At 40.4% G+C, this 20149-nt stretch overlaps 1 protein-coding gene across 2 annotated transcripts in view; it reads right to left on the reverse strand.

Moving 5' to 3' along the window:
* COL4A1 (collagen type IV alpha 1 chain) overlaps window positions 1-20149 on the reverse strand; it is a 121043-nt gene that overhangs the window by 24257 nt on the left and 76637 nt on the right. For both annotated transcript variants that reach the window (XM_084223487.1, XM_084223486.1), the window contains exons 17-34: window positions 19632-19685; window positions 19124-19165; window positions 17847-17940; window positions 17151-17186; window positions 15478-15642; window positions 13520-13615; window positions 12335-12418; window positions 11520-11590; window positions 8304-8495; window positions 7285-7453; window positions 6842-6934; window positions 6639-6743; window positions 5064-5161; window positions 4619-4769; window positions 4163-4276; window positions 3593-3760; window positions 2947-3036; window positions 2207-2359 (exon numbers count right to left, since the gene is read on the reverse strand). In XM_084223487.1, coding sequence (XP_084079613.1) covers window positions 2207-2359; window positions 2947-3036; window positions 3593-3760; window positions 4163-4276; window positions 4619-4769; window positions 5064-5161; window positions 6639-6743; window positions 6842-6934; window positions 7285-7453; window positions 8304-8495; window positions 11520-11590; window positions 12335-12418; window positions 13520-13615; window positions 15478-15642; window positions 17151-17186; window positions 17847-17940; window positions 19124-19165; window positions 19632-19685 — 1975 coding nt within the window. The remainder of the gene's footprint in view (window positions 1-2206; window positions 2360-2946; window positions 3037-3592; window positions 3761-4162; window positions 4277-4618; window positions 4770-5063; window positions 5162-6638; window positions 6744-6841; window positions 6935-7284; window positions 7454-8303; window positions 8496-11519; window positions 11591-12334; window positions 12419-13519; window positions 13616-15477; window positions 15643-17150; window positions 17187-17846; window positions 17941-19123; window positions 19166-19631; window positions 19686-20149) is intronic.

Below are 20149 nucleotides of genomic sequence, written 5' to 3' on the forward strand. Positions count from 1 at the left end.
GATTTTATTAAAAACATTTCAAGATGTCCAAACCCAAATTTTTTCATTAAGCATCGCTCATAATATGCCACAAAAATTCTGTGTCTTCTCTGCACAGTTTGTCTTTTGGAAGCTTCTAAAAGCATTACTGTGATATTCATGTCTAGAGGAATGAAAGCAGCCAAAAGATCAGCAAAGTTACGGAGTATAACTAAATTATTTTTCTCTGCTGGTACTAAGTATCTTTTGCTTGGACAGGATGAGATAAGAGCAGAAATTTGCAGGCTGGGATCTGTTTGGAACCTACTCTTCCAGGCTGTGTGAGCCAGGTCAATCTGTAAACTGCATGTGGTCAGGAAAAGGCAGAGTGTAGAAGTTTGCAGGCATGCATTGTTAGTGATGGAGAGATTAGTAAATTAGAAACTAAAGAAATTAACCATTTGAATTTCTCAGTAAAGGTTTCTTTATTTGCATGTAAAAAGTGTGCCTAACTAAGATTTCTAGGAACAAAATAAAATTAATCATCCTACATGGCAGTAGAAGATAAGGAAATAGTGAAAACAACCTATGCAGTTTTAAGACTTTACATACCACTGTACATATCAAGACCAGAAACAAATGAGAAAAAATAATCTAGATGAAATCTTTATAGGCTGGGAGCTTCATTAAAAGTACTCTCAGAAGCTGCATCTCAGCTGAAGGGCAGATGTACTCACTCCTCACTTGCTGGCACCCTCCCCTGCAGTCCCTGGCTGCCCAAGCTGCAAGGCACTACTTACCCACATGCCCAGGTTTCTCTGAGACCCAACCAGAACACGTGAACCCAGATCTCCTTCTGACAATTAGCCAGGACATGGAGATAAGAGGTAGCTAAGACTGGGATACTCTCCTGTTTCCACAGTTCAAATACAACACAGTATAGTTATTAGTGATTCACTGTCAAACTGGAAAGGAGTCTGCCCTGGAATACACTGATGAAATGTACAGATGACACTCAAAAGGAAAGGCTCAGAAAGAGGAGAGGATTAGACTACAGAAGGATTTTGAGGAGTTGGAGTGAGGCTTGAAAACCATCACAGTGAAAATCAAAAAGCATAATGCACCACGTGTGTGATAGAAGAAGTCAAAAACATGCACACAAAATGAAAAATTATTACACAGTAGTCCAGAACTAAGAGACTAAGAATTATAGCTAATCACAAACTCAGTTAGCTATTGTTTCAAGAAAGGGAAATTTCATTCTAGCCAGGCCTGAGTTAAAGTACTTTGCTTGTTTTAGCAATGTGCACTCTAACAAGGATTCAGCCAAACTGGGAAGAAATCATAACGTATAAAAAGAAAGATAATTGTTTCAGAAAACATGATATACTATTAAAGCCTGAAGGACTTGGTTGAGGGAAATTAAAGACCACTAGATTTCAGTAGCTCCCTTCTAAGCTCTACACTTTTATTTTAACAAAAAAAGTAACCATTTATTAAAAATTCTTGGTTTTTTAAATAAAAAGTAATGCACAGTAAGAAGAAAAAATATTAAAAATATGCAAAATATACACCATTTTTTCTTTGAAAAGAAATGCAGAAGAGAAAATTATTTTAAACAACTAATTTATCAATTACCAGTAAAACTAAAAAGCCAAGAAGAATGTATTATCTAAAAAAGCTAACAAATCTATAACCATGAAGTCTCTAAACAGAAAACTGACTGCCTTTCTCCTGTGTACTTCCAGATATTTCTAAACTGACATAAGTTCATCTGTTGGTATCAGTGATATAAATGCATTTCTTTCCTGAATTTTCTTCAGGTCACAAGAAACATGTGTCAAAAAAGGCTGCTCACTTTTTTTCTTACAATATCAGTTGATCTTCACAACCCCAGCTACATGTTTTACATGAAAGACAGCTTTTCCCTACTGGAAATCTCTAGTTTTACTTTTAAAATTTCTTTTATTTTCAGAGATTCTTGTGATTAAAGAGGTAAAATCAATTCTAAAAGAACAAATTGAACCTCTTCTGTTCAAATAAAACCCTTCTGCTCTGTGATTATTCTTTTTTACTATAGAGTTGAAAAATACCAGAAAAAATATCTATATTTGCTGCGCAAAACTCTTTAATTTTATTTTAAAAACTGTTGCCTAAAACTGACAAAAAAACTGAATTCAAAGTACTGCTGCTTGGTAGTATATGAGTGTTAATTCCACTTATTCACACAGTTAGAGAATAAAGTTACCTTTTTCTCCTTGATCTCCCTTCTGGCCTTTGAGGCTAACCATGTCCATGTTGTCTATTGTTCCAGGTTTTCCTGGGAGACCAGCTTCACCTTTATCTCCCTTAACGCCAGGATCCCCCTGGGGTCCAATTACACCTTTGAAACCTTGGCTACCTATAAAGAGACAGCACTGAATGTTATAGGCACATATAAAACTTTGCAAGAATATTTAGTAGAAAACAACAAATTAAATTAGCTATTTATTTAGATTTTAAGCACCAAATACCATGTTCTGGAACAGCTCCTATGATTTCGTTTTTTTTTAGACTTCACAATAGCTCTGTCAGAAAGTTGACATATTTTTCCCACTTCCCAGCCACTAATTTCAAACTCTTGAAACAATAAGGACAGGAGTTTGGCAGTAATACAGAGCATCATCTGAGGCTCTTAATTAAGACCTTCCTGCTGGTTTTTTATAATTTCAAATAGTGCATTTTTCTTAGAGTAATACCTATGGCAGCCCCACATCTAGCAAACCCTTATGCTCTAGAAGAATGGATCAAAAATCATGTTTTGGTGCCCAAACTCACGACTGCTCCTAGGATATGGTCTTTTATACTCTTTCTAACTTAGAGGAATGTCACTTGACATAAACTGTTCCTTAGGTCAAGTACACTCCTTATCTTTGGTTACTTCCCTACTTCTGTTGGGGAAAAGATGTGGGGTTTGCAATTTTTAATTTAAGAAAATCTCTCTCTTACCTTTTTCACCAGGAAACCCTCGATCTCCAACTGGCCCAGGAGTTCCTGGCAATCCAGGAGTTCCCATAACTCCCATTTCTCCTTTGGGTCCTGAAGCCAAAGAAGAAAAGTGAATAAAAAAAAATAAACGAAGCAGTGTAAAGAAGTACAAGAAACAGAACTATTTACTGCCTATCATATTAGGAGTTGCACTACTTAAGGAAAAATGGGACAAAGAAGATGATTAAACTAAAACAGCCCAACAGAGAAAACAACAGTAAAAACAGTACTATGAAAACCAGAGGAAAACAGTTTGTAGTGGGTTTTTGATAAATTCTTAAAACTTCCTATTACAGCAAACAATGCTGTCATTAACAAAGGCATTAGTAAAACCATACTCTGCCACTAAAACTGTGCAGAATAATCCTCTTTCATTATTTCAGGAGCAAGGCTAGTTCCTTCAACCTGCTGGATTTGGTCCATGAAAGGACTTCAGCAGCAGCAGTTCAGTTACATGTGCAGAGCTGCTTTACTGACATCAGTCCATGCATTTTCCCAAGCTTGGGCTCTTTGACCAATCAATTCCTAACCGAGTGAAAGGGTGTGCTGCCACAACTTTATAAAACAGCTGTCAAAGATGCTGATTTCTGAGGGACAAGTTGTTTACCTGTTGATCCTTTCAGTCCAACAGCCCCCTGTGGACCTGGCAGACCAGGTAACCCCACAGAGCCTGGGACTCCTGGCTGGCCCGGGCTACCTTTATCCCCTTTCGGTCCTGGCATATCTAGACCTGGGACACCAGGGAAGCCCCTTTCTCCTTTTAATCCAGGAAATCCTGGGAAAAACAGAAGGTACTGGATTAGTCCTTAACAAAAAACAAGGAAAACCATTAATAAGCATATCTGACCATGTCCACCTGTGATTCACAAATTAGATAGCATAGAGGATGGAGACTCAAAGGCAGACAGCAGAACCAGTCCTCATTTCCTAAGAAGGGCTTTGAACCTGTATCTATTACCCATCAATGACCCAAGGAAACCAATCCAAATGCCAGAAATCCTCTCAGGAGACCTCACCCTGCATTTTGGACCACTTGGAGGAGGCCCACTGGCATGTCCCCCCATCTATCCCCATCAACTTCACACTGCAAAAAGTTCTCAAGCAACTTTTACCTGTGTTATCCGCTTACATCAAAATTCTGCTCTTAAGCAGCATCATGGGAGTATTCTCTGCTCACCTGGTGGTCCCTGGGGTCCTGGCTGCCCAGCGGGTCCTGGCAATCCTGGAGGGCCCAGCCCCGGTGCACCTGGAGGGCCCTGCAAGCCTTGGAGACCTGGGAGACCAGGGTCACCTGCAGGGAGACAGGAGAAACATAGACCGAGCATTCTCTGATGCTCTTTGACATCCTGCCTGCTGAAGATGCCAGATGAGGTGCTTTAGAAGCACATGGCCAAGGAGACTTCATTCAGCCACCAACACCTCCAAGCCTGGGTTTGGATGAAGGGCTGCTCTTTGCTGCTAGCATTTGCTGCTGGTGGGTAGTAGGAAAAAACAGAAAAGGGACAGAAAAGGGGCAATTCCCCAAGGTATCAATAGGATATTTCAGTAATTAACAGACTTTTCACTGCATCTGCAGGAGAGTGACTTCAAAACAAAATACAAATCCAGAACTGTATTTTTCCAGTGACGTTACCTCTGAATCCCTGCTGTCCAGGTATGCCTGGAAAGCCCTGCTCTCCACGTAAACCAGGCAGTCCTGGACTTCCCTTCTCTCCAGGGATGCCAGCTGGGCCAGGGGGGCCTGGCAATCCCTTAGGGCCAGGCAGACCTACACCAGGTTCACCCTAGCCAAAAAAACACAATAGATTAGGAATCAACACATCAAAACCAAGAAATCATTTATTAAATGTATTTAAATCATGCTGTATAGGACTTATGTACAGATCTCTATACATGACTTCAGGGGAGAGCTGTAAACCCTTTAATGCCAAGCATTTATCCATCTACTCTGTCCCCTTGTGTGCACAGTGAGAAACATAAAATCAAAGGCAGTTTGGCCAACTTGTAAAGTTTTTCCTTGCACACGTTCCTGTCAACATGGGGAGTCACAGATGAAAGTATCAGCAGCTGACACCTACCTTTTGGCCTTGTAAACCTGGAACTCCTGGCAAACCATCCAGACCAGGGGTTCCTGGAGTTCCTGGAAGACCAGGTGAGCCAGGCTGACCTTGGAAACCTATAAAACAAAGCAAAACAAGCCAAGAGTCACATCATTGCCCTCTCTGTCTGTAAGTGACCTCTGCTGTTTCTTTAAGACTCTAAAACAAACTATCTACTAGGACGTGTTAACAAAGACCTGGACAGTCAAACTTCTAGACCTGCCAGTACGCAAATGTCCAAACTAAGATTCAAACGCTGACTTTTGTGCAGCAGTTGGCTTCTGATGAGGAACAAGCATCCAGAAGAAATAAATGCTGAGTGTCTCCTCTTAAATAATAGCCTTGTGGGTTCATCTCCCATCTGCCTTGTGAGAAACATACTGCAAAACTGGGTTCCCAAAGTCTTCTTCAGAAAAGGCATGTGGGACATCAGACTGAGGGATGCACAACAAAGCCCGCCTGTGAATCAACACCTTTTGTGCAGTGTATGTCTTGTGACACACTCTACTGTCCTGCTGAGGGTTTCATACTGAAGGTTTCTATGCCAGAGCTGGCCCATGAACTGCACCTTAGGAATGCAAGAAGGAATACCCACAGCATTCTGCAAATCCCTTAAAGAGAGCACTCACTCAACATCAGCACATGCACAACAAATTCAGACCAAGCAGGCAGAAATCCAGCTTTTAGGCTAAGACCTCAGAATGTCATTGGGCAGGGCTGAGTTCATGGAAAGGTCCTTTAAAGAAATATATTTAATGTGTCATTTCTTTCATCTGGCATCAATGTGCATACAGCAGTTCTTTACAGACACAATGGGCCTTTTCTGTTCAGGTCCCAATGCACTCTCAGAGGAACCAGACATGGTTACAGAGAAAAATATGCCCTTTCTCCTTATTAAATTTCTGACCCTCCCAGTTCATTCATGTGTGGAATTATAACAAATAATAACGAAGACACAAAAGAATTTTGATGATTGAGGTGGCTGCTGGAAGTTCATTCATCTAGCTCTAAATGAGCAGCAGTACTGTGAAATACATCTTCAAAAATTCCAAAACATTTAGACTCCTTCTAAGCTACTTGCATAGGCTGACAATGGCCATGGAGGGAAGACTACACTTATGTTGAGTAGCTGGAATTCTAACCAAGCCACTCTCAGCTGTCTGGAACCCAGCAGAGCTGTAAGCTCTGGCCCACAGCTGTTACAGTAACATCAGCATATTATTTGGACCAACTACACGCAGTGTTTTTCATCTCTCAGAAGGGTGATCTCATCTCAGCAGCTGCAGCTGCTGCAAGGTAAGATGCTGTACCAGACCACTTCCCACTCTGGCAGTAGCTGTGACGCTGTCTGTAGGTGCACCACTGCACTACACACAGCAAGTGTGCAGCTGAACTCTGTCGAAAGAATGCTCACTGTGCTGCTGGCTGACTTTTGCAAGGGAGCTTCTTCAGCTGCACCTCCCAAATCCCATGCAGCTATGGCTGGATGACAGTGCAGACCTCCATCCATACTCCAGTTACACCAGCCCTGTTAGATGGACAGCTTTATCTTACCTTTGGGACCTGGAGGTCCAGGGAACCCTATCCCTGGCTGCCCAACAGCACCTTTTTCTCCTGGTAGGCCAGGTCTACCCGGAAGCCCAGGATTCCCTTTGTCACCTTTGCAAATAAAAACAAGACAAATGTTAACACAAAGGCCAACTTCTAGGGAACAGAACCATCCTGATAATCAGACAAAGATTAAGAGACTGCTGTACCTTGGGGTCCAGGGAAACCAGGTGGCCCAGGAAGGCCATCGGCCCCAGGAGGTCCAGGGAGGGATATAGTTCGTCCTGCTTCCCCCTTTGCTCCTGTAAATGTAAAGCTGTATTAGAGTACAGGAACTGATGAAATAAAACTGCTACCTTGACAGCATTGTCAGTTCATCCATACCATTAAAAGTGACTTGTTATGAAGTTTTTTTGGTAGAAGCTTCATAAAAAACTAGGATGAACCTAAACCATCCCATTGCTCCTAGCAAATCCTTCAAGAAAACTGCCCTCAAAAATTTGCAATTTTAGTGGTGAAAGCGAGCACTGATTCAAATTAGGAAGTCTTTTTATTTCAGGCTTAAATTCCTGATGATCCTCTAGGCTGTACCATTTAAAGGGCACAATTTAGAAATTTTTTTTGTATTTTTTAAAACATGTTATAGCATTACCTGGAAGTCCTGGTAAACCTGGGGTTCCAGCAAAGCCTCTGTCTCCTTTGTCACCAGGTAATCCTGCAGCACCTATTCCAGGAGGGCCAGGAAAACCTCTTTCACCACGCACTCCAGGGAATCCAGGTTGGCCAGGGGGACCACGCTCTCCTTTCAAGCCAGCTGTACCCTAATTTTTGGAAAGTATAAGTGTACTTCTTGCCTGGCTGGCAAGACAGAACACATCATTCTCTCTGAATATTTTGCAACTGGAATTTAGCACAGGTATCTGTAATGTTGAAGAAAGTGGATTTTTTCCACTGAGTTTAATGGAAACAGAACAAGGTTCCATGTGGAACAGCACATGGAGATCACACCTAGTAGTGCAGCTAACTGTATCATGAAGGCCATGTTTCTAAAAGTGGATCTGGGAGCAGAGCTGAGCTCCACATTCAGCTCCACATCCACATCAGCTCAACTCTATCAGTGCCACATTTTGAAGCATTCATTTCCACAAGAAGAGAAATATGCTAGAACAGTCTTGAATCTTGTCTTCACAATTTCTACTTGGATAACTGCATTTGTTCAATCATCTCCAAATATCAACTAAGTCATTCACACTAGTTCTCACTATCCAGCTGTGAGAAAGGCAGAAAGGAATAAAACTACTGTCCATGTTTGAACCTTTTCTCTATACTCCTGAAAGTAACGAGCCATGCTGAATGCATTTGAGTCAGATTACTTATTTGCATGACATGTAAAAAGAAATGGTCTGAAAAACCTAGCTCTGAAATAGTCTGTTGTTGAAGAACTGTCTTCCTCACTACTTCCAGTGAAAATGGAATGGTTTTCTGAGGAAGAATGTACTACTCAAGGTAAAGAATAGATGTGAAAAAATAAATGAGGCCAAGAAACACATAGCATGTATAGGGCACAAAAGCATGTGAATTCTGATCTGAAAGACAGAATGTATAGCACAGTAAGGAAACATAAATAAACACGCAGTAGGACAATATGCAAACGTAAAGAAACAAACATACCGCTGTTCCTTTTGGACCCTGGGGGCCTGGAAATCCATCTTTTCCTGGTCTTCCTTCTCTTCCAGGAATGCCTGGCTGTCCTGGGAAACCAGGATCGCCCTTTTCGCCTTTCAGGATAGAATCGTAAGTAAAATCTCCAGGTTCTCCTTTTGGCCCAGGGCTGCCCATAAGTCCTGGAGTGCCAGGGGGACCCTGAAATTTCATAAATTCAGATGTCATTAGTTGCCCTACAAACCCTCCAACTACAGAAGAAAGCCACCCTCAAAAACTGAATTGCAAATCCAAATTAAGGGAACCACCAAGTCATTGACTGAGGAGGTCAAATGAGAACATTTCCCAAGACACAGCAGCCTTGGAAGCAGAAAGCTTCTCCCTTGGGTAGTTTATCCATAACATTCAGCAGATGTGAATACATGTGTTCAATCATTATTAATATTCATCGACTTTGAACAGCTGACATAGTTGATAATATCAGAATATAATGCACATGCCCAGAAAACAGTTTTGCAACCTCCTCTGGAAAGAAATTACGTACCTAACAGTATGCCTACAGGATTTCAATTTTTCCCCTACATATTGTCTAGGACTTGAATGAACTTTTCTTATGGGAAAAGTCCCTATAATTTCTAGTGACTCAGAGCTACTCATTAGGGTAGTAAAACACGAACTTCATGGGCAATGTACAGCTCACGTGTGCCTCTACTTCAGCCTGAACCAGAAGATTACCAGGGTCAGTGGTGATCTTTTCATTAGCACTGGAGTGTTCTGAATCAGACTCTGATGTTTTGGCATGGCTGTAAGCCATGTCAGCTTGCAAGGTTGGCCTCTATGTAGTTCTTGCAAGTTAAATTATATGCTGGATCACCACCTGGCTGAACTTTGCAGAGCAAAACAAGCTTAAAAGCATTCAGAACAGCAGCCAACCTTTGTCTGATTAAAGACATGAACAGCACCTATGAGGCAATAAAACTAAAATATAAAGGCGTGGCAAAACATGCGCTAAGAACAAATGACAGACAACAAAAAATCTTAAATACATTAGAATGTTTTTCATTTTTTTCCTCACTGTTTCTTTCATGGATCCCATTGATATTATAGTACATTCAGTCAGCGGGTAATGCAATTTATTGTGGTGGCAATAGATAAGGAATTCATCTCCGTCAACTTTCATTGGCTGAATTCGGGCAACAAGGCTTTATTTATACTTCAGGGAGAGAAACAGATTCCTTGAGTAATGAATTCATACAAATGGTTTGGGTTTTTTTTACTTCTGAAGGTACCTCTCTTGCACCACTGGTGATAGAGGGAGCTCACATAACCCCAGTGTGTGATAAAGCCAGTGCACAGGGATGTCACTGAGAAGTTATCTGGCCAGAAAGGATCAGCTGTAAGGGAACAGGCAGCTTTGGGGAAAAGAGGTCTGGGAACACTCAGTCTACTCACACCAGGAATGGTGTCAAAACCCCCATTATGCTACTGGAACATGCACACCGAGGTAGGTTTTCACAGCAAACCTCAGTGTCCATAGGGGCACTTTTAAATGGATTCTGACAAGGTCAAATGTAGTTGTGGAAGTACACTGCTCCTCTAGGAGTCATTTGTGTCACATTTCAGACAAGCGTTACACTTACAGCTGTTCTGCTTCTGGCCTTACTGAGAGTCATGTTGTGCTGCCTCAATGTAATTTACAAGTAATCTTATTAGGAGGCTACCCACTTTCACAGCTTTGCTTTATTTCTTCAAAAGTATTTGACTTTCCTGTTTACTAACTGTGTTTTACAGAACATACTGCAGACACTTCCCAAAATCTTCATTAACAACCTAGATGCAGGACTTGAAGGAATACTAAGTAAGTTTGCCAGTGACAATACATTGTGAGGAGCTGTCAGCTCCCTCGGGGGCAGAAAGGCCCTGCAGAGAGAAACAAATCAGAGAGATGGGCAATCACCAGCACAAGGACAAGTGCCAGATTCTGCACCTGGGATGGGGCAATCCTGAGTGTGCAGACAGACCAAAGAATGAGAGGCTGCAGAGCCGTGCTGCAGAAAGGGACCTGGGGTCCTGGTCAGTGGCAAATGGAACAAGAGTCAGCAGTGCCCTGGCAGCCAGGAGGGCCAGCCCTGTCCTGGGGGGCATCAGGCACAGCATGGCCAGCTGGGCAAGGGAGGGGATTGTCCTGCTCTGCTCTGAGCTGGGGCGGCCTCAAATTGAATACTGTTTTTGGTGCCACAATATAAAAATGACATTAAACTATTGGGGAGCCTCCAGAAGAAGGCCATGAGAATGGTGAAGAGTCTGCAGGAGAAGCCTTATGAGGAATGGCTGGCGTCACTTGATATGTTCAGCCTGGAGAAAAGGAGATGAGGGGAGATCTCCTATCAGTCTGCAACGTCTGCATGAGGGGAGGAGGAGGGGCAGGCACTGACCTCTCTTGTCAGCAGTGACAGAAATTGAGGAAACAGCATGAAGCTCAGCCAGAGGAGGTTTAGGTTAGATATCAGGAAAAAGGTTAGGTATCAGGAAAAAAAAGCCAGAGGATGAGCACTGGAACAGGCTCCCCAGGTAAGTGGTCACAACAACAGCCTGCTGGAGTTCAATAAGCATTTGGACAACTCTCTCAGGCACATGGTGTGATGTTTGGGATGTTCTTCACAGGACCAGGCGCTGGACCCAACGATCCTGATGAGCTCCTTCCAACTCAGCATTTTCTCTTGTTCTATGATTCAAAATTCAGCAGAACTGCCACAGTGTGCTGCATGCTAACAGCAGATTGCTTACACTACACTAGATGGCACTGTCACTCTCTCAATATATTTGTACTCACCAGCAAAACGTTACTGGAACAATTCAGAAGGTCAGGGAATACCTGCATCTGTTTCCTGAGAAATCCTAATCTTTACCCAGCTCCACTGCTTAGCTTGCTCAGGCAGAAGGTCATGTGTCCCACTAAGCTTTTATGATGAATAAACTCAGAAGCATAACCAATATCTGACAGCTCTTTTTTAGCTCTTACAGTTCAAACCCACTTCTTCCTATGTTATTTTAATCAGGCATAATTAACCCTAATTTTATCATATCAGTGCACTGTTTTGGGGAGGGGGGGGTTGCTTATTTTTAAACAGAACTGTTACACAACCACACTGATACACTGATTACTACATGTGTTTTGATCACGTGCCTAGCAGGACATGCAGCATTTGGCAAGGCATTACTTACAGGCACCCCTGGAAGGCCATCAAGTCCAGGTAAGCCTCTGTCACCCTTGAAACCTGCTTGTCCTGGAAAACCTTTTCAGAGAGACAATAACACGGCTTAATTTATTACACAAAATATAATATATTGCAAAAAATATATTACACACAAATAGCTCACTGTATGTGAATTCTTTGTGATCCCCTGTAAAGTGTCTCATCCATTCCCAGTAATACCAGCATAATGCTGCTAAAGCCAGTGAAGCTGTCTTGATTCATGCACTTGTGTTGCATGCCTGCATTCACAAACTTGGAAGTTGATTTGACTTAGGAATGAATTTATCAATTCATTTAACCAATGCAGAACTGAAACTAACGAAGCCACATTCATTTTTCTGAGCAGCATTAGAACAAACATTAGGTATAATATAATTTTTGGCATGTGGCACTTTTCCTATGTGGTAGCAAAAAAATAGTTTTATTTTTGGGCCACAGAATTTAGTGTTGCAATTGGAAACAAATGTATGGGTCACTGTCAAGCCTGGGCCACAGGCAAATGGCTCCCACATTATTTCTCACTGTGAAAATATTTGGGCCACAATTTGCAAAGACCCTTCATTGTGGCCAGTTTCTGCTTCCCTGGTAATTCTAGTTGATTGTATTTGAAATTTGGAAGCAGGTCAAAAATAGCAATATGCCACCCTTCTTTCATTAGTCCTTTCGTTAGTTTCACAAGCAATTTGATTAGTGGGACAAAATGTAATTAATTTTCTTATGCATGCTACATTTTTTAGAATTTAGCCTACATAGCTCATTCTTGGGTTATTAAGGAATTCTTACCTGCTGGACCTGGTGGCCCTTGTGGTCCTGGAAGTCCAGGAGGTCCTACTTTATCACACAAGGCACAGGCTTCACCTTTGTCACCTGAAAAAAGAAAACAACAAAGGACATGAATAACAACACAAAGATTCAAGATAACTGCAAGCAGGTGGATTCAGGGCAAATGTCAATTTAATATTTAAATAAATTGCTACTTCTAATTCCATGCTTCAAGGAGAAAATATCAGCAAGTTGATGTTCAAGATTTTTTAAAATTTTTAAAGGAACGGCATGAAAATCAACATAAGTCTTACCCTAGGGTTAGTATTTAAAATAATGGCTAAAGGGGACCAGGTTGAAGAGGATCAAAAAGAAGAAAATAAATATTTAGTGGGTATAGAGAAAATAAAATTATTAAAGCAGAAAAAGGATAACTTCTATAGTCACTATAATTGAGAGATTATACAAAATGAGATTAGAAAGGAGAAACCACCATGTAAATGAGTGCAGCTCTTTTTTTAAATGTTCATTTAGTCAATGCTGCTAAAACGCATGGTTGACAGTCCCATTCATGGAATCCCACAGTTAGATCAGAAAGACCTTTGCCATCATTGAGTCCAACCTATGACCAAACATCACCATGTCAACAGACCATGGCACTCAGTGCCACATCCAGTCTTTTCTGAAACACCTCCAGGGATGGTGACTCCCATCATCTCCCTGGGCAGCCCATTCCAATGCCCTATCACCCATTCTTCCTAATGTCCAACCTAAGGCTGTCTATAGGTGTTAAAATTTTATCTGCAATTATACTCATGGCAATGATTCATAAACCATTTTCATTCTCAACTCACCTGGCTCCTCTTTAAACCTGCACCTCAGAATTCCCACCCTGAATTGCCTTTAATAGCTCCATTTACACTGCACAGGGCTGTACTGAACCCTTTCTGCTCCTCTTACAGCCTTGGGCCATCCTTTATCACTTCTCAACAATGAGCAGGCCAAGAGAAGTTCATATCACACAATTCAAAACATAATATCCTTCTTTACTCACCAGAGAGTCAAGAAACATCTTCCATGTCCATGAACTGTTTAACTAACTTTAACTAACTTTCTCTGGATCCAGCCTAATTTGCTCAGCCTCTTTACATACCCAAGCTCTGGGCTACCAAGCATTAGAATACAATCACTTTAAAATATTATTACCTTTCTCTCCCATCTCTCCTGGAAATCCATCTCTCCCTGGAAGTCCAGGACTACCTGGTGCACCAGGTTCTCCCTGCTGGCACTGATCAATTCCATCTGAAATGAAATTACAATAAATATTGTTTTGAGAAGTGCAAGTTGCCATTATAGGGTTGCATTTACATCCTACCTGAAATGTTACCTATGAAAAGTGGTAACTCAGGACAACATTTTACTCCTTTATTGGATTTACGTGGAAAAATTTAACTGGGATTCTGTATTCTTATTCCATATACACTGCTTAGGAAATCCTGAGAATTACAGAGAAAAGACAGGTTCTGCCATAATAAGGTTACAAACAATTTCAGCATAAAATCTATTTTCATTTTAAGTTTTGGCTTGGTAAAGTATCACGGGTGAAAAACTGATGGTTTGACCCTGAAGAGAATGGAGAGTATTGATGTTCAGAGAGATTCATTAAGAAGGTTTTTTTGTACCCTGACTTCTCTTTTTCAACATTTTAGGAAACTTTCTAGGTAAGGGCAGCTTGTCAACATCTATTTAACTTCACACAGATCAAGCTTCCTGAAAACAACAAACTTTATATGTTAGGATCTGAAATAGGTATCAAATGAAAATATTTCTCAGGCTTGATATAAGAATATAAATAGTGCTTGTTCTGTTTGATGATATGATGCAGGATCTGACCCAACATAATATGACATCATTTTGGCCAAAGCTAGTAGTCAAAATGCTAATGTGAAGTTTGGAAAACAAGTTAAATGAAAAAGAATTGCTTCCCATTATGTACTCGAAGGCTAAAGAAGTATCTGGGGAAGTAGAAGAATTAAGCAATGGCAGTAATTTTCATGAAAAATGGAAATTTTTAGGAAAATGCAAAATTTAGCTATTTAATTCCATATTCCACGTGCTGGATTTTGCATTGCTTCACTGGCAAACGCAGCAACAACCAGGCATCTTCCCCTGTTTTTGAACAAAGTACCTTTGGTTTAGGGATTCCATAGAGAATAATGTTTCTTTCAATAGCTTTAAAGTACCTTAACTATTGTAATAGGGATATCATTCCTGATGCTGGAATGACAATTTAACTCACAATATCAGTATCACCTATAGTAAAAGGTTTAAATGAGTTAAAACATTAGTTTTAAGGAACTATTTAGCATGGACCACTTCCACTTGTACTTGGTTATTGCATCATTGCAGAGCAAAACCATTTTCCTCTTTAAAATTCTTTTGTCACAATCTAATAAAACGTGTGTAGTGTTGTTATTATTACTACTGATGTTAATATTTACTTGTCACATCATTACTGGCTCTTCATTTATTCCATAAAGCAGGTGCTTACCCTGATCTAATAGGTGGCATCCTTGCCTATGTTGGGGGGTTGGAACCAGATAATCTTTAATGTTTCTTCCAACCCAAGCCTTTCTATGACCCCATTCTCCTCTAAGATAATTTTATGTTAAAATAAAAACTCCTGGCAAACTAGTACCTCACACAGCAGTTCTCACACCTGTTCAATCTGTTACACAGACTGGAACTGCAGACTTATAAATCATCATACTGAACAGCTATCTTTATGCTAAGGACAGTATTAGTATCTGCTATTTTTTTAATTGAAAATATATAAATATCACTACCTTGACACAATAGGACATAGAACAAATTAATGTGAATTAAGATAAATTGTTTGGTTATATTCTAACAATTAACAATGAATTTTGTAGAAATTTTTGAAGCATTTATTTAGCAAAGAATCCTTGTCCTTTCCCAGTCAGGAAACAAGCGGCTTCCTACACTGCGCAACAGCTTTTACTTGGTTCATCAACAACTCTGATATGTTTCTTCCATGACACAGATGCATCCTGATAATAGCTTTTATAATCTTGTCTCTTTTTTCTTTTTTTAATGTGCATTATGAGTCTTCAAGGTGAAAAGCAACCAAGGGCTTTACCTACCTGTTTTGCCTGGAGGTCCTGGTGGGCCAGGCAAGCCAGGGGGACCTGGGAATCCATCTCTTCCAGGGATTCCAGGTGAAGGGAATCCAGGAGAACCCTTTTCACCTTTTTCACCTCTCTCTCCAGGGACACCAGGTGATCCTACCCTGTCTGGAACTGGTCGACCTTTGGACAGAGTAAAACACACATGTAAAAATGACAAGTGAAAAGACAGCAACATTAGCAACACATTACTTTCACAGGGTTTTAGAGAGAAATGGAAAAATGTTAATGTAAAAGAAAAAAGGGACTGAATTTTTAATACTGGTGATTTATAAATAAATGGGGTTTGTATACTCACTACAGTTGAGAGAAACTCAGTTCTGTTAGATCCCTAAACAAACAGACCTCATCTGTATTAGAGTGCTTTTCTGAGATTTAGTTGGACACACTTTTGCTGGGTAGTAAATAGTGGGAACACTGGAGTTAACTTAGCTATTCCATCTAGAAACTATTGCACACATCCTTACCTCATAACAAACCAAATCTAAAACACATCTAGAAAGGGAGGGTATGTTTGATAACTTCAAAAAATAAGTACTCAACAATACTAGCAGATTTAAGGAATGCCAAAATGAAGAAGCTTTGTAAGAATAATAAGTGAAAACCAGACAATAAAGAAAAGCAGTATAAAAACTACCAAAAACCCTACTTAAGATCTCCTTTTAGCTATTTGTACAGTCACACAGGTCTTCAAATTTTAATGACTTCCAGTTCATAACTCATCATTACACTTGACCATTAAAAAAACATTCTGAGTCATCTGCAACACTGCAGGAAGATACGGAAGTCACACAAAGCTCAATCTCTGCAGGGTAATTACAGACCAAGAGCTATCATTACAGCCTGTGGTGTGTAGCATCTTCTCCCTAACCTGTGAAAAATTTCCTGGAAACTATCTGACCCTGGCTCACATTAATTTCATATTTAGCTCACTGCCAAGATAGAAAATGAAAGCAAGGAAGGTAATGGTAGTATCACTGCAGGATGTGTGAAGTGTCGGGTCTCCAGAGATGATTTGCCTAATTTTTAAAAAGCAAATGTCATGGTGTGGGTCAAACACATGTACATGCACTTATACACATAAAAGCAGTGTTACCATGGATGGGAAGATGTTAAGGCTCTGAAAAATGCAACATTTGTAGGCAAAAGAAATAACTTTTATTAGACCGAGTGACACAGCCAAAAAAGCAGGACGCCTTCAGGAATGACTTTGATTATATGTATTATTTCACCCTACAAACCTTGTTTTATTATGCTCACACATACACACACAGAGCTGCAGTGAGAGCCAGACAAAGATGAGCACACACACTCAGGTCTATGTGCTCACACTCCCAAACATTCCCAGTTAACAGCTCCTCCTGCCCCATGGGGTCATACTCTGGGCTGTCTCTGACCGACTCTGCACTACATTTTCAATTTCAGCAGAAAGTTATCAGAGCAGAACAGAAAGAACAAGGCTGGATCACATCAGAGACATGAGAAAAGCAAGGGTCTGCAGGGATGATTAGACCCTGGAGAGGTCAGTGCTTGGGTGTTCAGAAAGTCAGGCAGTAACTGAAAGCAGCTAAGGACTGTTCACCCAAGAGCACATGACAAATGTGAAAAAATCAATAGTTATAAGTTCATACCTGGAGGTCCTGGGATTCCTTGTGCACCAGGGAAGCCTTTAGAAAAGAGAAGGTTTCAATTAGGCAATGAATTCTGCAATGCCAATGAAAGTGAACTTTTAGGAGATATAACTGAAATTCATATTCATGCCTATTCACATTCAGAAACAAATCTGAAGTTAAATAATCTATATATAGCTTCAAGAAATACATTCAGACAAAAGGTCCTGCTCTGTGCCAGCTTCCCCAGTAATTTTTCTTGAATTGGCTAAGATCTGTAATGGGGAAAATGGGGAGGGAAATGCTTGATTTTTTGTTTACTAAAGACATTTTTAAAATATGCAAGCCAATCTTAGGATAAAAAATTAGCAACTGACTTTTATAAAGGAGTCTTAAGATTCTCTGCATTAATTACCCTCCTTATATTCATGTTGATTTCCATACTTCTTAGATAATCTCACTGAATTATTTACCTGCCATAAAAACTGATCACAATTTATCATTTTTTTAACTATAACTGAAAGACCATCTTAGCTATGTTGAGAATCAGAAGTGTCTTACAAGCTATTGCAAAATATAATAACCTGAAAACAATTACATAACTGGAACATTACACTGTTATATAAAACTCCTGAGCACAGATAGTATAATTTTAATTTCCTTTACCGAGAAAACGAAAAGTATAACTCAATTAAAAAGACAAGACATAATACATACCTTTTTCACCTTTTTGACCTTTCAGTCCAGGCAAACCTGAAACTCCAGGGTCTCCTTTTTCACCAAAGGTATCCACTGGTCCAGCATCTATCATCTAAATCACAGGACAAAGACTAGAAACATGCAACTGAGCCATCATATCTCCCCCATCTTCATCTGATCGTACAGAGTTTTATTGACAATTTTCAGCAGGGTTTTTTTGATTATACTTGCAATTTCAGCAAGTGAGAGGATTGCAGCTGCTGAGGAATTACCAGAGCAAATAAATATTTCCTATTCTACTCAAATGCCTTTGTATCAATTTAAGGATTAAGTGGAGAGCTTTTATAGCATCTTCCTCAAAAAGAATGATGCCAGAAAACCCTAACATGGTCTAAGAACTAATTCATTAGGTTTGTATTACCTTTTGTTTTAAAATATTATGTAGCCAATTTTTGCTAACATTGATCTGAGCTCAATATATAGGATGCTAGTATTTCCAATACAATATTCAGAAAGTACGTACAATTTTCCAAACCAAATTAGCAGATGTTGGGCATTTGTTCCCATACAACTATGACGGAAGCAGCACCACCAATCATCTTTTTGTTCCTGACTAACCCCATTTTTTATTTGAAGTGTTAAAAAAAGTATAAATTGCTCCCCTGGTTTCTTCTTGTGCATAAGGCCAATTTCTGCTCAGGGACTCTTGACCTCGGTCAGCAAGTGGTGAGCAATTGCACTGTGCATCACCTGTCTTCCTCAGGTTTTATTCTTTCTTCTCTCTTCTTGTTATCTCCCATTTCTTCATGATTATTACTACTACTAATATTAGTAACTTTAATTTTATTAATAGCTTGTTCTTATCTAATGAATTTTACCTTTTGCAAATTCTCCTTCCCATCCCATGCTGAGGAGGGACGGTGAGTGTGGGAGCAGCTGTGTGGTGCTTAGCTCCCAGCTGGGTTAAACCACAACCCTGAAACTGGCAGATTTACTCTTTTGAACTGTCTTTTGGGTACTGTGTACTGATTAGCAATGCTTGTAATATTCACAGTCCAAAACACTTGAAATTCATATTCTTTGAGGGTTCCTTTCCCAAATTTCAAACATACTTCAAAGAACTGCTCCCAACTTTTGCTTCCATTAAGGAAAAATATGGACATGACTGAAGAGAACAAGATCAGACTGTACAAAGTATCTCTTTTTTTCTTCATTGTTTGAGTGCTTTGACTTACACACAATTTAATTTTATTTTATTTTAAGTTTAAAATTAAATAAAAATTTATTTTACTTACTCTTCCTGGAGGTCCTGGATAACCTCGCTCCCCTTTGTCACCCTAAATCAAAATACAATTTATGTTTTAAATCCAGATCAGATTTTTTTGCCAACAAAATCAGATTTCCTCATTCCAAATCTGTATCACTTTGATACAGATTTAAACAATATCCACATGGTAACTACCTGGAATGCTATAATAACCAGCAGTAGTACTAGTTTGCAAGCCTGTACTGGTTTGCACTATCTGAAGAGAAATTGGAGGTTTTAAGGAAGAATACTTATACCTATGCTGGCTGGACAAAGAGCTTGTGAAAATAAAGCCTGCATTAATTAACAAGGTAAGAAATCTAAATTGGGGATACCTTCATTTGACTTCTCACAGTCTCTGAATGATGACATACAGCTAAGCAACATTCAATTAATATTGCTTTATGTGCATGACTGCTTTAATGCAATCAATGAACACACCACAATAGCTGTTAACTCATTCTGTGTGAAGGGAAGCAAAAGCTGCTACTACTCACCTTTGTGCCAGGCTCCCCAGGCCGTCCTGGAATCCCAAACCCTCCAGGCAAACCCTGTGTGGAGAAGGCAGTGAAACCAGAAGAGACAAATATAGGTGTGTCATGGTTTGACCCGGAAGAGAGTTTTTTTTTGGAAAGTTATGGTCAAACCAATCAGTGGCCAGATGTGAAATTGGCATTTGGTGTGGCCACTGAGGACTTGGGTACGCCTCCGAGAACACACTCAGGGGTTAAAAGCGGAGGAGGCAGGGAAGACCTTTCTCTTTGGAGTCCGGCCGGTGAGTTGCTCTGACCTCTCCCCTGCCCAGCGGCGTCTGGGCGGGGGAGGGGAGGCCATGCGGCCTGGGAAGGAAGGCCGGAGCCCCGGCAAGGTGCAGGGGTGGAGGAGTCCTGGGATGGTTTGGGCAGCCCCCCCCCGGGAGAGAGGATGATAGAGACTGTGCAGGCTAGAAATTTGTTATCTTGTGCCGGGAGCACAGCCAGGAGGAGAAAGTGGGGGGGGCGGCAGGTGCCCAGCT

The sequence above is a fragment of the Fringilla coelebs genome, assembly GCF_963513975.1.
Source record: "Fringilla coelebs genome assembly, chromosome: 2".
In the NCBI taxonomy this organism is placed as follows: domain Eukaryota; kingdom Metazoa; phylum Chordata; class Aves; order Passeriformes; family Fringillidae; genus Fringilla; species Fringilla coelebs.